The sequence below is a fragment of the Trichechus manatus genome, unplaced genomic scaffold (genome assembly GCF_000243295.1).
Source record: "Trichechus manatus latirostris isolate Lorelei unplaced genomic scaffold, TriManLat1.0 scaffold00120, whole genome shotgun sequence".
NCBI lineage: Eukaryota > Metazoa > Chordata > Mammalia > Sirenia > Trichechidae > Trichechus > Trichechus manatus.
In genome coordinates, this window is record NW_004444056.1 from 1,583,513 (window position 1) to 1,597,905 (window position 14,393).

At 37.0% G+C, this 14,393-nt stretch overlaps 1 protein-coding gene across 2 annotated transcripts in view; it reads right to left on the reverse strand.

The window, feature by feature from the left end:
- The window catches only part of IARS1 (isoleucyl-tRNA synthetase 1), a 127,348-nt gene that overhangs the window by 93,902 nt on the left and 19,053 nt on the right, over positions 1-14,393 (reverse strand). For both annotated transcript variants that reach the window (XM_023738600.1, XM_023738601.1), the window contains exons 2-6: positions 13,286-13,411; positions 12,469-12,625; positions 12,106-12,225; positions 10,037-10,119; positions 9,174-9,291 (exon numbers count right to left, since the gene is read on the reverse strand). In XM_023738600.1, the coding sequence (XP_023594368.1) occupies positions 9,174-9,291; positions 10,037-10,119; positions 12,106-12,225; positions 12,469-12,625; positions 13,286-13,404 (597 nt within the window). In that variant the 5' untranslated portion in view covers positions 13,405-13,411. The remainder of the gene's footprint in view (positions 1-9,173; positions 9,292-10,036; positions 10,120-12,105; positions 12,226-12,468; positions 12,626-13,285; positions 13,412-14,393) is intronic.

The following is a 14,393-nucleotide window of genomic DNA, read 5'->3' on the forward strand; positions in this document are numbered from 1 at the left end:
TTAAGTGAGAATAACAGCACAATTGGAAGAGCGTAGTCAATGTCACTGAACTGTGCATGTAGAAATTTTTGAAACGGTGTATCTTTGGCTATGTGTATTTTCACCAAAAAAAAAAAAGGTTGAGAAGTTAGAGGGTTAATATGTTGTGCGGTTGTTAACCAATGTCATAAAACAACATGTGTACTACTGCTTCATGAGAAACTATTTGTTCTGTAAGCCTTCACCTGAAGTACAATAAAATATAAAATAAAAATAAAAAAAAAATCATTGAGCTATGCTCTTGTATGTGCCCATTTCTGTATGTGTATTATACTTAAATCAAAAGTTAAAAGCCAACAACAAAAGAAATCCTTAGGCAAAGCACTGGTCAACGGAGGAGTCAAAAACTGTTGTCTCATCATTAAACCAGGCAATAGGCTGTTGTTGTTAGGTGCCTTCAAGCTGGTTCTAACTCACAGAGACCCTATGCACAACCGAATGAAACGCTGCCTGGTCCTGCACCATACTCACCATCACTGCAATGTTTGAGCCCATTTTTGCAGCCACTATGTCAATCTCTCATTGAGGGTCTGCTGCAAAAGACCTTTTTAAAGTATTAAAAAGTAAAAATGTCATTTGGAGGACTAAGGTATGCCTGGCCCAAACCATAGTATTTTCAATCACCTCATATGCATGGGAAAGCTCAACAATGAATAAGGCAATGAGTACCAAGATGTTAAAAAAAAAAAAAAAAAGATTAATTTTAGTAGGTACAGTAATGAATATAATAACAACAACAAAAAACAGAAAAACTACTAAAGGGAAACCTATATGAAATAGTAATAGTGATTGCCTTTGGGTATCGAGATTATAATCTTTTCTCCTTTATATTTTCTGTGGTTTCCAAATTTCCCACAATGACCATATAACTTCATGATTCATCAAATACTTTTAAAAAGTAAAAAATAATACATCAAAAAATAAATCTATTTTTATATATCACAAGCTGGTAGCAATGTTTACCTTTTGAAACAGTTGGAAGCACTTTCTCTGTAACTTATTTTACTTACATACTGATCAACTCTTTTCTAGTAAGAATGTAGTTATTTCTTTATAGAAGAGCATAACTTTTGCAAACTCTAGAAGTTCACAAATTATTTTGGGAGCCTAACATGAGTCAGAATCGACTGGAAGATTCATACTGAAAATGTTCATAGCCAACACTGTTACTATAAATTTTATATAAAACACTATACAGCAGTTAAAATAATCAAACTTAAAGCTACACGTATTAATATGGAGCATATTTAAAATACAATGCTTAGCATAAAAGGCAAGGTGCAGAAGGGGCAATACAGTTTGTGTGGTTTAAAAACATACAGAATAATGCTATATATTGTTTATGGATACTTAAATACATAGTCCCATTGCTGTCAAGCTGATTCGGACTCATAGTGACCCTACGTGACAGAGCAGAACTATCCCACAGGGTTTCCAAGGCTATAAATCTTTACGGAAGCAGGCTGCCACATCTTTTTCCCATGGAGTGGCTGGTGGGTCTGAACTGCCACCTTTCCGTTAGCAGCCAAATGCTTAATCACTGTACCACCAGGGCTCCTAAGTACATGGTAAAAGCATAAAAATATGCATGGGAAAGATAACAAATTCAACATAGTGGTCACCATTCAGGACGTGAGGAAGGGAATGGAAAAGAGAAAGGTACCAGAAATAAATAAGTTGTTGTATATTCAACCTATACAGAAATTAGAAGAAAAGATCTACAACTACACACAACATAGATAATCCTCGCAAATTTAAGGTTAAGTGAGAGAAGGCAGATACAAAGAATATATGCTGGATGTTTCCATTTGTACAAAGAACAAAATCAGGCCAACTGTTACCTGTAATATCTGATGTATTAAAAAAATATATAAATAGATGCTTTTTACTGGAACACATTAAATGATACACCTATGATATAATTGTATATAAATTTTGCCCACTCCCTCCCCAAAAAGAACCAAAAATAGTGACCTCTCTTAATGATGTACATGCTGAAGAAAAACAAAAAAAAAGTACCAATTTACAGAAAATACAGAGGACAGAGAAAACATTCACTCAGACCATGGGGATGTAATCAGTAAAATTGAGACTGTGGGAAAAATTACAAGACAAAAACAGTTTCCTAAACAATGAATTGCAAGAAGAATAAAAGAGAGTGAAAGAAATGGAGAGCTACAGGTTAAAATAGATCTAAAAGACAATTATCAGCATGCGCATGCCTTCCTTAGATCCCGATTCAAAACAATGAACAAACAAACAAACAAAAACCCCATAACAAAACTAAAAGGAAGCCCAAGAAAGAAGAAGGTGTATTTATGAGTCAATCAGAAATGTGAACACTGATGATAATCCGGACTAAAACAATTACAGAGTATTAACAGAAGGCGTGCAGTGAAGAATTAGCCTCACCCAAAGAGACCGGCTACAGGGAGGTAACCTCTAGGCCCCTAGACTGTCCTGCTTAATGGGAGTGTCTCTGTTTGCTTGGAGACTTTGGCCAACAAACAGTCTAAGAATGCTATTTAGAAGGGGGTCTGTGGGCCACATGATATCATTTCTGACCTAGGGAGGAACTGGACACTAAAGATGAGTCCTGCCGACAGTATGTTGATTGAGACCCAATAAAAACTCTAGACATCAGAGGTTTGGGTGAGCTTCCCTGGTTGGCAATAGTGTGTGTGTGTGTGTGCATGCATGTGTGTGTTGTCATACATCATGGCTGGAAGGAGGTAACACCGGCCCTGATTCGAAGGGTAGAGGATGACCAGAAGCTCTGCATTTGGACCCCTGCCAGACTCGGCCCTATGCATCTCTTCCTTCAGCTAATTTTAACCTGTATCCTTTCCCTGTGATAAGCCATGATCGTAACAGCTTTCAATGAGTTCTATGGGTCCTCCTAATGAATTATCAAGCCTGAAGGTGGTTTTGGGAACCCCTGAACTTGTAAATGGTGCCAAAAGTGAGGCAGTCTCACAGGTTCTGTATCCTCTAACTGCACAGTTGGCTAAATTCATTGCATAAATATATGAAGAATGACTACAAGGATATTAAGAATGAGTGACGATAACTATTTTTTAGACATGATAATAGTATTGTGGAATTGTTTTAAAAAAAGGATAAAGATTTCTTATCCATTAGAAACATACACTGGATTATTTTTCATAATATAGTATGATGTCTGAAGTTTGCTTCAAAATAAAGGATGAGGAGAAGTGAACAGGGATGTGTGGATAGGATGGGATTGGTCATAGGTTAATAGTTGTTGGGGCTGCGTGATGGACACATGAGAGTTACTTTTGTATATGCCTGAAATTATCCATATTAAAGTTTTTTGTTTTTTTTTTTAAGTAAGCAAATATAGCAATATATTAAGATTTGGCAAAGCTAGGTCTGGTTACCCAAGTGCTTAGTATATTATTCTCTTTATTGTTCTGTGCTTGTAATCTTCCATTACAAAAATACAATACAATATGCAATATCACAGATGGTATTTAGAAAACAACAGGAATCATCATCATACCCACATCCATTAGTAATCAGAACGTGGAATATACAAAATATAAATCTAGGAAAACCAGAAGTTGTCAAAAATGAAATGGAACGCTTGAAGATCAATGTCCTAGGCATTAGTCAGCTGAAATGGACTGGTATTGGCCACTGTGATTTGGACAATCATGTAGTCTACTATGCCAGGAATGACAAATTAAAGAGGAACAGTGCTGTATTTGTCATCAAAAAAGAACATTTCAAGAGCTATCCTGAAGTACAACGCTCTCAGAGATAGGATAATGTCCATATGCCTATAAGGAAGACCAGTTAAAAAGACTATTGTTCAAATTCATGCAGTAACCACTAATGCCAAAGACGAAGAGACTGAAAATTGTTACAACTGCTGCAGTCTGAAATTGATCACATATGTAATCATGATGCACTGACAATTACTGGTGATTAGAATGCAAAGGTTGGAAACAAAGAAGGATCAATAGTTGGAAAATATGTCCTTGGTGACAGAAATGACGTCGGAGATTGCATGATAGAATTTTGCAAGACCAACAACTTACTCATTGCAAATACCTTTTTTCAACAACATAAATGGCAACTTTACACATGAACCTCGTCAGATGGAAAACACAGGAATCAAATTGACTACAACTGTGGAAAGAGAGGATGGAAAATATCCAATACCATTAGTCTGAACAAGGCCAGGGGCCGTCTGAAGAATAGACCATCAACTGCTCATATGCAAGTTCAAGCTAAAGCTGAAGAAAATTAAAACAAGTCCACAAGAGCCAAAGTACAACCTTAAGTATATACTACTTGAATTTAGAGACCAACTCAAGAATGGATTTGACACACTGAACACTAGTGACCGAAGTCCAGACGAGTTGTGGGATGACATAAAGGACATCATACATAAAGAAAGCAAAAAGTCATTAAGAGATAGGAAAGAAACAAAAGACCAAAATAGATGTCAGAAGAGACTCTGAAACTAGCTCTTGAACATAGAGTAGCTAAAGCAAATAGAAGAAATGATGAAGTAAAAGAGCTGAACAGAAGATTTCAAAGGACAGCTCAAGAGGACAAAGTAAAGTATTATAATAAAATGTGCAAAGACCTGGACTTAGAAAACCAAAAGGGAAGAACAAGCTTGGCATTTCTCAAGCTCAAAGAACTGAAGAAAAAATTCAAAGCTTGAGATGAATCTGTGAAAAATTTCACAACATGGATGAATCTGGATGGCCTTATGCTGAGTGAAATAAGTCAGTCATAACAGGACAAGTATTGTATGAGACCATTATTATAAACACCCAAGAAAAGGTTTACATACAGGAAAAAAAAAAAAAAAAATTTGATGGTTATGAAACAGGGGAGTGGTGGGGACGGGAAATCACTAACCTGACAGTAAACCAAAAACCCAACCGAAACAGTTGCCATTGAGTCGAATCTGACTCATAGTGACCCTACAGGACAGAGTAGAACTACTCCATAGGGTTTCCAAGGAGCAGCTGGTGGATTCAAACTGCCAACCTTTTGGTTAGCAGCTGTAGCTCTTAACCACTAACTCTGGTGGAGGGAAAGACAACACACAATATAGACGAAGTCATCATAACTTGACCAAGGCAAAGTCATAGAAGCTTACTAGACACATTCAAACACCTTGAAGGACTGAGGGCTGGGGACCATAGTCTCAGGAGACATCTAGGTCAATTAGCATAACATAGTCCATAAAGAAAATGTTCTATATCCTACTTTGGAGTAGCGTCTTGGGTCTTAACAGTTTGTGAGCACCATCTAAGATACATCTAGTGTTCCCATCACCTTCGGAGCAAAGGAAATTGAAGAAAACCAAAGATACAAGGAAAATATTAGTCCAAAGGGCTAATGGACCACATGAACCAAAGCCTCCACCAGCCTGAGCCCAGAAGAACTAGATGATGTCTAGCTATCACCACCTACCGCTGACAAGAATCACAATAGAGGATGCCAGACAGACAGGGAGAAAAATGTAGAACAGAATTCAAATTCACAAAAAAAGACCAGAGGTACTGGTCTGACACTCACTGGAGGAACCCTCTAGATTATGGCCCCTGGACACCCAGCTAATTCAGAACTGAAGCCACTATGAAAGCCCACCTTTCAGCCAAAGATTAGACAGGCCTATACAACAAATATTAACACATATGAGGATTGCGCTTCTTAGTTCAATCAAGCATATGAGACCAAATGGGCAACGTCTGCCTGAAAGCAAAGACAGGAAGGCAGAAAGAAACAGGAAAACTGGACGAATGAACATGGAGAACCCAGGGTGGAAAGGGGGAGAGTGCGGACACATTGCAGGGATTGCAACTAATGTCACAAAACAATTTATATATAAAATTTTCAAATGAAAAACAAATTTGCACTGTAAACTTTCACCTAAGATACACACACACATAAAGAGTCACTTGGAAGTTCTGGGTCTGAATCCCAGGAGAAAAAAAAAATTCAAGGCTCAAGTCGCAATACTGAAGGATTCTATGGGCAATATATTGAATGATGCAGGAAGCATCAAAAGACGATGGAAGGCACACACAGAGTTACTGTACCAAAAAGAATCTGTTGACGTTCAGCTATATCAGGAGGTAGCATATGATCAAGAACCTACGGTAAATACAACATGCAAGGAGCTGAAGGACATTATGCTGAGAGAAATACATCAATTACAAAAGGACAAACATTGTACGGCCTCAGTTATATAAAAAGACAAGAAAAGGTAAATGTATAGAGAACAAAGTTTATTAGTGACTACCAGGAGTGGGAGAGATTATGGTAAGTGTTGTCAATAAGTTGCACAACTGTAAAAAGTTGAACTGGCAAAACTTGTGTAATAGACACACTTACAACAACAACCAAAAAAAAAAATAGTAGCTGCTGAGGCTGCTTATGTACAACCAAAAACCCTATGGGAGTTGGTTTCTTGTTTAGGGTCATGGTTTCATGGCAAGTCCCAGTTAACTGGCCTAACAACATGTTGAGTGCTTCTGTTCTACCTCCTAGTTTGATACGCAGTACCTGAGGTCTTAAAAGCATGCAAGCGGCCATCCAAGGTACAACAACTGGTCTCTATTCACTTCAAACAAGAGAGGAAGAAGGAAAGTGAGGAATAAGAGGATATGGAACGCGTGGCAAATTGCCTCCATGAACAACTGCCTCCTTTGCCATGAGGTCAGAAGAACGCAATGGTGCCTGCGTACCATTACTAAATGTTTTGATCAAAGATTCCATAGTAGATTCCTGATCAAAAGGGAAATGCAGAACAGAATTTCAAATTCTCATGGACTCCAGACTTTCTGGAGCTATGAAGGTTGGATAAACCTCTGAAACTAATGCCCTGAGATAATCTTTAAACCTAAAACCAAAAATATCCCCCAAAGTCTTCTTAAAACCAAACAGCTTAACTAGTAAAGAATGTCTGCCTTGAGTGTTGTGTGCTCTTTCAAGACTATATATATGGGATCAAATTGATAGCAGCAACTCAAAAGATGAGATAAGAACCTTAGTGGGCAGTAAATTTATGTTAATGGGGACGAGCTACCCGGCCAACTGACTGAAAAGATCCATATTTGTGCGCATTCCAAAGAAAGGTGTTACAACTGAACAACATCATTAACGTCACATGTAAATGCAATTTTGCTGAAGATAATTCAAAAACAGTTGCAGCAGTACGACACAGAACAGCCAGAAATTCAAGTCGGATTCAGACGAGGACATGGAACACGAGACATAACTGTTGATGTCAGATGGATCCTGGCTGAAAGCAGAGAATACCAGAAAGATGTTTACCTGTGTTTTATTGACTATTCAAAGGCAATCGACTGTGTGAATCATAACAAACTATGGATAACATTACAAAGAATGGGAATTCAGAACAGTTAACTGTGCTCATGAGCAACCTGTACACAGACCAAGAGGCAGTCACTCAAACAGAACAAGGGGATACTGTGGAGTTTAAAACTAGGAAAGGTGTTCATCAGAGTTGTATCCTTTCACCACATTTATTCAATCTGTATACTGGGCAAATAATGCAAAAAACTAGACTATATGAAGAAGAATGCAGCATCAGGACTGGAGAAAGACTCATTAACAACTTGGGATATGCAGATGACACAATCTTGCTTGCTAAAGCGAAGAGGACTTGAAGCACTTACTGATGAAGATCAAAGATTACAGACTTCAGTATCGATTATACCTCAACATAAAGAAAAGAAAAATCCTCACAACTGGACCAATAAGCAACATTAACATAAGCAGAGAAAAGACTGAAGTTGTCAAGGATTTCATTTTACTTGGATACACAATCAACGCCCATGGAAACAGCAGTCGAGAAATCAAACGATGTATTGCATTAGGCAAATCTGTTGCAAAAGACCTCTTTAAAGGGTCAAAAAGGAAAGACGCCACTTTGAGGACTAAAGTACGCCTGACTCAAGCATGGTAATTTTAAATGCCTCATATGCATTCAAAAGCAGGACAATGAATAAGGAAGACTGAAGAAGAACTGACACCTTTGAATTATGGTGTTGGTGAAGAATACTGAATATACCATGGACTGCCAGAAGAACGAACAAATCCATCTTGGAAGAACTACAGCCAGGATGTTCTTAAAAGGGAGGATGGCAAGATTTTGTCTTATGTACTTTGGACACGCTATCAGGAGGGACCAGTCCCTGGAGAAAGACATCATGCCTGGTAAATAAAGGAGAGAGTCAGTGAAAAAGAGGAAGACCTTCAATGAGATGGACTGACACAGTGGCTGTAACGATGGGCTCAAGCATAACAATGATTGTGAGGATGCTGCAGGACTGGGCAGTATTTTGTTCTGTTGTACACAGGGTCACTGTGAGTTGGAACCAACTCCACAGCACCTAACAACAATAACAATCTCACAAAGATTTGCAAAGATCAAATGGCGTATGTGAAAGCATTCTATAAATGAAAAGTGCCTTAGAACGGAAGTTTTACTAATATAATGGTTGACTCTGAGCCATGAAACTAGAATTCCATCCAAGTCAATATCCTTTAAAAGCAAAGAGGGTTAGATAAATTCTCAAACATGTAAGAACAGAAAACTCACTCCCTGCTACCATCTATTTAGATAGTTAAAGCAATGTACTTCGTATACATTAGACACCTCTAAACTCCTCTGTCATACTAATGACAGCAAGTTATTCCACTTCATCAGTGAAAAGATCATAATATTGTCCACCATTCCCAAATTAAATTTTCTTCCTAATACCTTTAACAAACAAATGAGGTTTAAGATAACAGATAAGGCATAAAATCATCAGTGATTAGAAGGAAATATGACAGAGTTGGACTTGTTAACCAAAGAGAGAGGCACAAAAATATGGTTAAAACAAGCAAAACCTATCGCACTAAAAAACAACATTCATAAATCCCAGGGGAATAAAAATCCATCATTTTTCTATCTTAACAGAGCCTAGGTACAGTGGCTGGCAACATTATCAGCCCTAGATAAGAAGTGGCTGAACTAAGACAGGTGAAACTTCCACACCAGGGACCACTTGGGAATACTAACCAAAATCACATCCATAACTTAATATCAAATGGTATCTCAGCATCTCACATACCTTGTAATTTTGGTGAGATTCAAAGTTGGAAAGTGGAGTACTGCATGCTGTGGAGAAGGGCATAACTTTCACACCCCTATAAACAAGGCCTTTATCATAGAGTTGTTTGAAAACCCACCTAACAAGAAACAAGAGTTTTCAACAATTACATGACAAAAAGTGCAACTTACAACACAGCATTGCAACTCACCTGTATTTTTATGCATGATATAATAAAAGTAGAACGTCCTTAAAGCTGGCTGAATTATGTACATAATGCATTTTGTAACTATATTAATAGTATCTGTTAGCTCAATAATTATAAATAATAATTTTCAGAATATTGTAGAAGGCCCAAACTAAACCAGCTATCAAGATGAGTATTGTTACAGTTGTCTTATGATAGTAAAAAAATAAAATTTCATTTTGAAACTGTTGTGAAACAGTGACTGCACTATACAATGTCTCAGTATTAAATTGTATAATCTCTTACATTTAATTAAAAAAAAAAAACAACACTTCTGAAAACTAATTTTACCTAAGTTTGGTACAAACAATTTGACAAAACAATTTTTTAACTGATATCAGTTCATTTATATACTTTACTTATTCTCAGTGTGAATATTTACATGTTCTGATACAGAAATACTTATGTATTTGATTACAGGTTTGCTACTCATGGGGCTACTACATACTACAGAATATATGCATACCCTATTTACCTCTCTAGAATCCAAAAATTTCTGAATTCAAAACCATACCTGGCCCCAAAGACTTCAGATAAATAACTGTGGACCTGAAAACAAGCTGTTTCATGTTAGAGCACCTCTCTACTCACCATACAACAAAATACTCATCATATTTACAATTTCAAATAAACCTACCAGACAGATTCCATGAATTGCGGGTACATAGTTTTGTAGTCATTGTCAAAGTCAATCCACCGGCCAAGTCTGGTTACAACAGACTTAAAAAATACAAATATTACAGTATTATTAGACAACAATATTTGTTATTGTACACCACATATGATTTTAGGAAAACAGAATAATCAATGGTTCAAGTGAATCTATTTTGAAAACAGCACACTACGTAAAGTTAAGAACAAGTTTTCTTGTCATTTGTTCTACATGCAAATAATGCTATTTACAAGTATAAATATTCTTCTACGAAAGTCTTCTACCAAAATCACCATTCAGCAAACACCACAGGTTAATCGCTGCTGGCAAGAGTCATCAATGGACGCTAACATTATTGAGTGAAAAAATGATGAAAAACAGGATATTGCAAAGAATCTCCCCACAGAATACTTATTAACTAAAAAGGGAAAAATCGTAATTTTACAATGGAGAAATCCAATAGGCACCTTCTTTGCCCAACAAACTTAACATCACCAGACATATCAACATGTCTCCGGATATGATACACTGCGAAGGGTACAACATCACTTCTGAGGCATTCTTGCTGAATATGTGTAACTTGAACCATGAGGAAACATCAGACATTGAGGAACATTCTACAAAATAACTGGTTCACACTCTTCAAAAATGAAGGATATGAAAGACAAAGAAAGACTGAGGGAATGTTCCAGATTGGAAGAGACTAAGGAGACATGACAATGAAATGTAATACATGATCCTGGACTGGAACCTGGATGAGAAATAAAAATGAGTAGGACAACTGGTGAAATTTCAATAAGGTCTTTAGTATTGAATCAATGTTAATTTCTGCTTTAATAATTACACTACTGTTAGTGAGGATGTTAACATTTCAGAAAGGTGGGTGAACTCTTTGCACTATTTTTGTAGTTTTTAGTCTCAAATTACTTCAAAATGAAAACTTAAAAAAAAAAAAAAAAAAAGACTTCTATCTATGTTATACTTATCAGTACTTTTCCCTACTGGCAATCAGGAAAGAAGGTTAGGTTGGGAGAAAATTGAGGGGTTTTGATTTTCATACTGAAATCATTTTATCCCCCAATGAAGAGAAGCTACTCAAGAGTTTTGAGCAAGGGAAGAGCACAATGAACACAGGCTTTTGAGAGAGATTAATTTAGCAGCCTAAGTGGAAAGAGTATGCAGAAGAGACCAATTAAGAGTTTGTTATACAAATCAAGACAATAGTGAGTGAGAAGCTAGGGAAAGGTTGTAGGACTAAAAAGAAATGACTAGACAGAGACATTAAGAAAGATTTACGAGGATTTGGTGTCTGATTTGATCATGGAGACCACTGTTTGAAGAATGGAAGAATGAATCATTGGAAGAACAGGGAATTCTGGCAGAAGAATAGGTTTGAGAGGTCAAAGTGATAAGGTGGAGGAGATAAAAAAAAATAAAAGTCAGGCATCTTTTTAAGTCATATAGACAGACTAATCTAACCAGATAGGAAGAATCTGAGAGCCAGGGAAGAAAGGTGGAGATGAGGATCTTTGTTTTTATGCCCATGAGAACAAGAGAGGGCTGGAGATCTGCCAGCACTTGCTACTCTAAAGGTACCAACTTATGGGAGATCAAGCTGAGAGAAGCTAGGGACAACACGGGAGTCAAATTAATATAACAAGAATGGGTCCAGACGGAAATTATTTTTTTTACCATCTGTATTTTTATACTGAAACATTCAAGTTAAGCTATTTGCTAGGGCAGCCTGGCTCCTGTCATATACTGTGGATAGGTAGGACATTAAATACAGAAGACCAACTGAGCACACAGAAATCAGAAAAAGAGAGGGTTCAGTTAAAGCTAACAATTTAAGTTAACAGGGTTGGAGGGGAAAGTCAAAGACCCTTTCTTAGGTATACACACTGCAGAGAGGAGGGTCAGCCCCCTTGTGTCACCACCTCACACAGCCTCACTTTCCGGAGCATCTCATAAAGGCAAAAAGGATCATAAACCATTTCAACTTCCATTTAAAAACTGAAGTTTTAATTTATTCTACTGAAAATAACCCAACATACCCTCCACTCAGTAGAATATCTCATCACAATTGCTCGACATTGACTATTATACTCTGCAACTCCCATCTTGGCCACGTCCTCTGGTCCTCTGATTCCCAGTGTCTTATCAATTTCATATTCCTGAAAATTTGTGATAAAACTGTTAACACCCTGTCCAATGAAACAACTGCAACTGAACAATTCTAGACATTAAAACAACCTTAAAAAGTTAGCTCTCAGAAAATGATGTCTCAATGATATTATTATAGAAATCAATTAGAAGAAAAGTGATATATAGTCAAAATCTATCATACTTTAACATATGATAAAATCGAATGCTTAAAAAAAAAATAGAACTCTGTAAGGCTGGAGGCTCAAACATACCACAGGTAAGCCATGACAATCCCATCCAAATCTTCTGTCAACATGAAATCCACTCTGATGAGCATATCTTGTAACTATGTCTTTAATTGTCCCTGCAAGTATATGCCCATAGTGAGGCAGTCCAGTTGCAAAAGGAGGCCCATCATAGAAGGCAAATCTAACAGAGGCAATAAAAACACATTAAGTCACTTTAAAACAGACTGCAAAAATTTAGGAAAATATTTTTCTATACATCGCTCCTGTCACAGTGGACTCTTTGGGGAGAAGAAGAGCAGCAAGACCAGCAAAAAAGACATTGGGTTAGATATTTCTAAAGGTTCTTCTTTCAGAAAGGCTACAGTTATGGTGGAGCTGGAGAGAGCTCTATTCAACTCTCCATCCTTCACTTATTAGTTTCATGACATAAGGCAAGTTACTCATTGTGATCCTGAGTTATCTTATCAGTAAAACAGAGTGACGAATACCTATTTCATAAACTTTTTGAGCAAAGGAAAAACATGAAAAAACAGCGATTAAAAGACTGGTCTTTTGGTGACTGAACAGAGGCAGGAGGTACCCCAAGAGAGGCTGTTAGTAGTCTAGATATGTAATATGGACCTAAATGCGGGAAGTGATGATAGTAAAAGTGGAAAGGAGGAGGGTGATATACAAACTCTAGTCTACTATAAAGACCTTTTAAAGAAACAGAATCTACCCTAATAATTAAGAACCCATTCACTCAACATACACTGCTGGGTACCCACTATGTAGAGAGCTAAGAGACTCTGGGAATACAAAGATGCACAGAAAAATACCTTTACCAAAGAAATTCACATACCTTGGTCTGTGTTTTGACTGCTTTAAGCATTCCTGAAAACAATTAAATTCAGACCAAAATTGCAAGATTTTCTCCTCTTCAGCAGGAAAATTGATATTTTCTGGAACTTGCTGAATCATTTTGTTGCTGCAAGAGAAATGGAAAGCATTATTCTCAAGAGAGATGTCTAGGAATAACAGTACATATCACTACCCATGATACTACATAGTACTTTTAAAAACATTACAGCCTTACTGAGATACAATTTACACACCATAAGGTTTTTCTTTTTAAAGTGTACAATTCAGTGGTTTTTAGTATATTCACAAGGTTGTACAACCATCACCACTATCATTACCTACCCACCCCCATAAAAACCCATTACACACTAGCAGTCACTCCTCAGTCCCCCCCTTCCTAATCCCTGGCAACACTAATCTACTTTGTGCCCTCATGGATTTGCCTATTCTGGACATTTCATATAAATGGAATCATATAGGGTCATTTGTGACTTAAACCATAATGTTTTTGAGGCTCATCCATGTTGTAACATGTATTCATACTTCATTACTTTTTACGGCTGAAAAAGATTCCATACTATGGATATATCATCACGTATTATCTACTCATCAGCTGATGGACATATGGGTTGTTTCCACATTCTGGCTATTAGGACTAACACCGCTATGAACAGTCATGTACAGGTTTTCCTGTGGGTGTATGTTTTCATTTCTCTTGGGAATATACCTAGGAGTGGAGTTCCTGGGTCACGTGAAAACTCTGTGTTTAACTTTTTGAGAAACTGCCAAAATGTTTTCCACAGTGTCTGCAGCATTTTACATTCCTCCAATAGTGTATGGGGGTTCCAGTTTCTTCACAACCTAAACAAACACTTGTTATTTTTCTTTTTTCTTCCCTAATGGGTGTGAAATTGTATCTCAATGTTTATTTTTTTTAATTGTGGTGAACATATATGTATATAAAAAAATGCCATCTCAACAACTTCTACATTTACCATTCAGTGACACTGATTACACACTTCAAGTTGTACAACCACTCTCGCTATTCATTAACATAAACTCAATGTCAGTGTTTTGATTTGCATTTCCCTAATGACTAATGGTGTTGA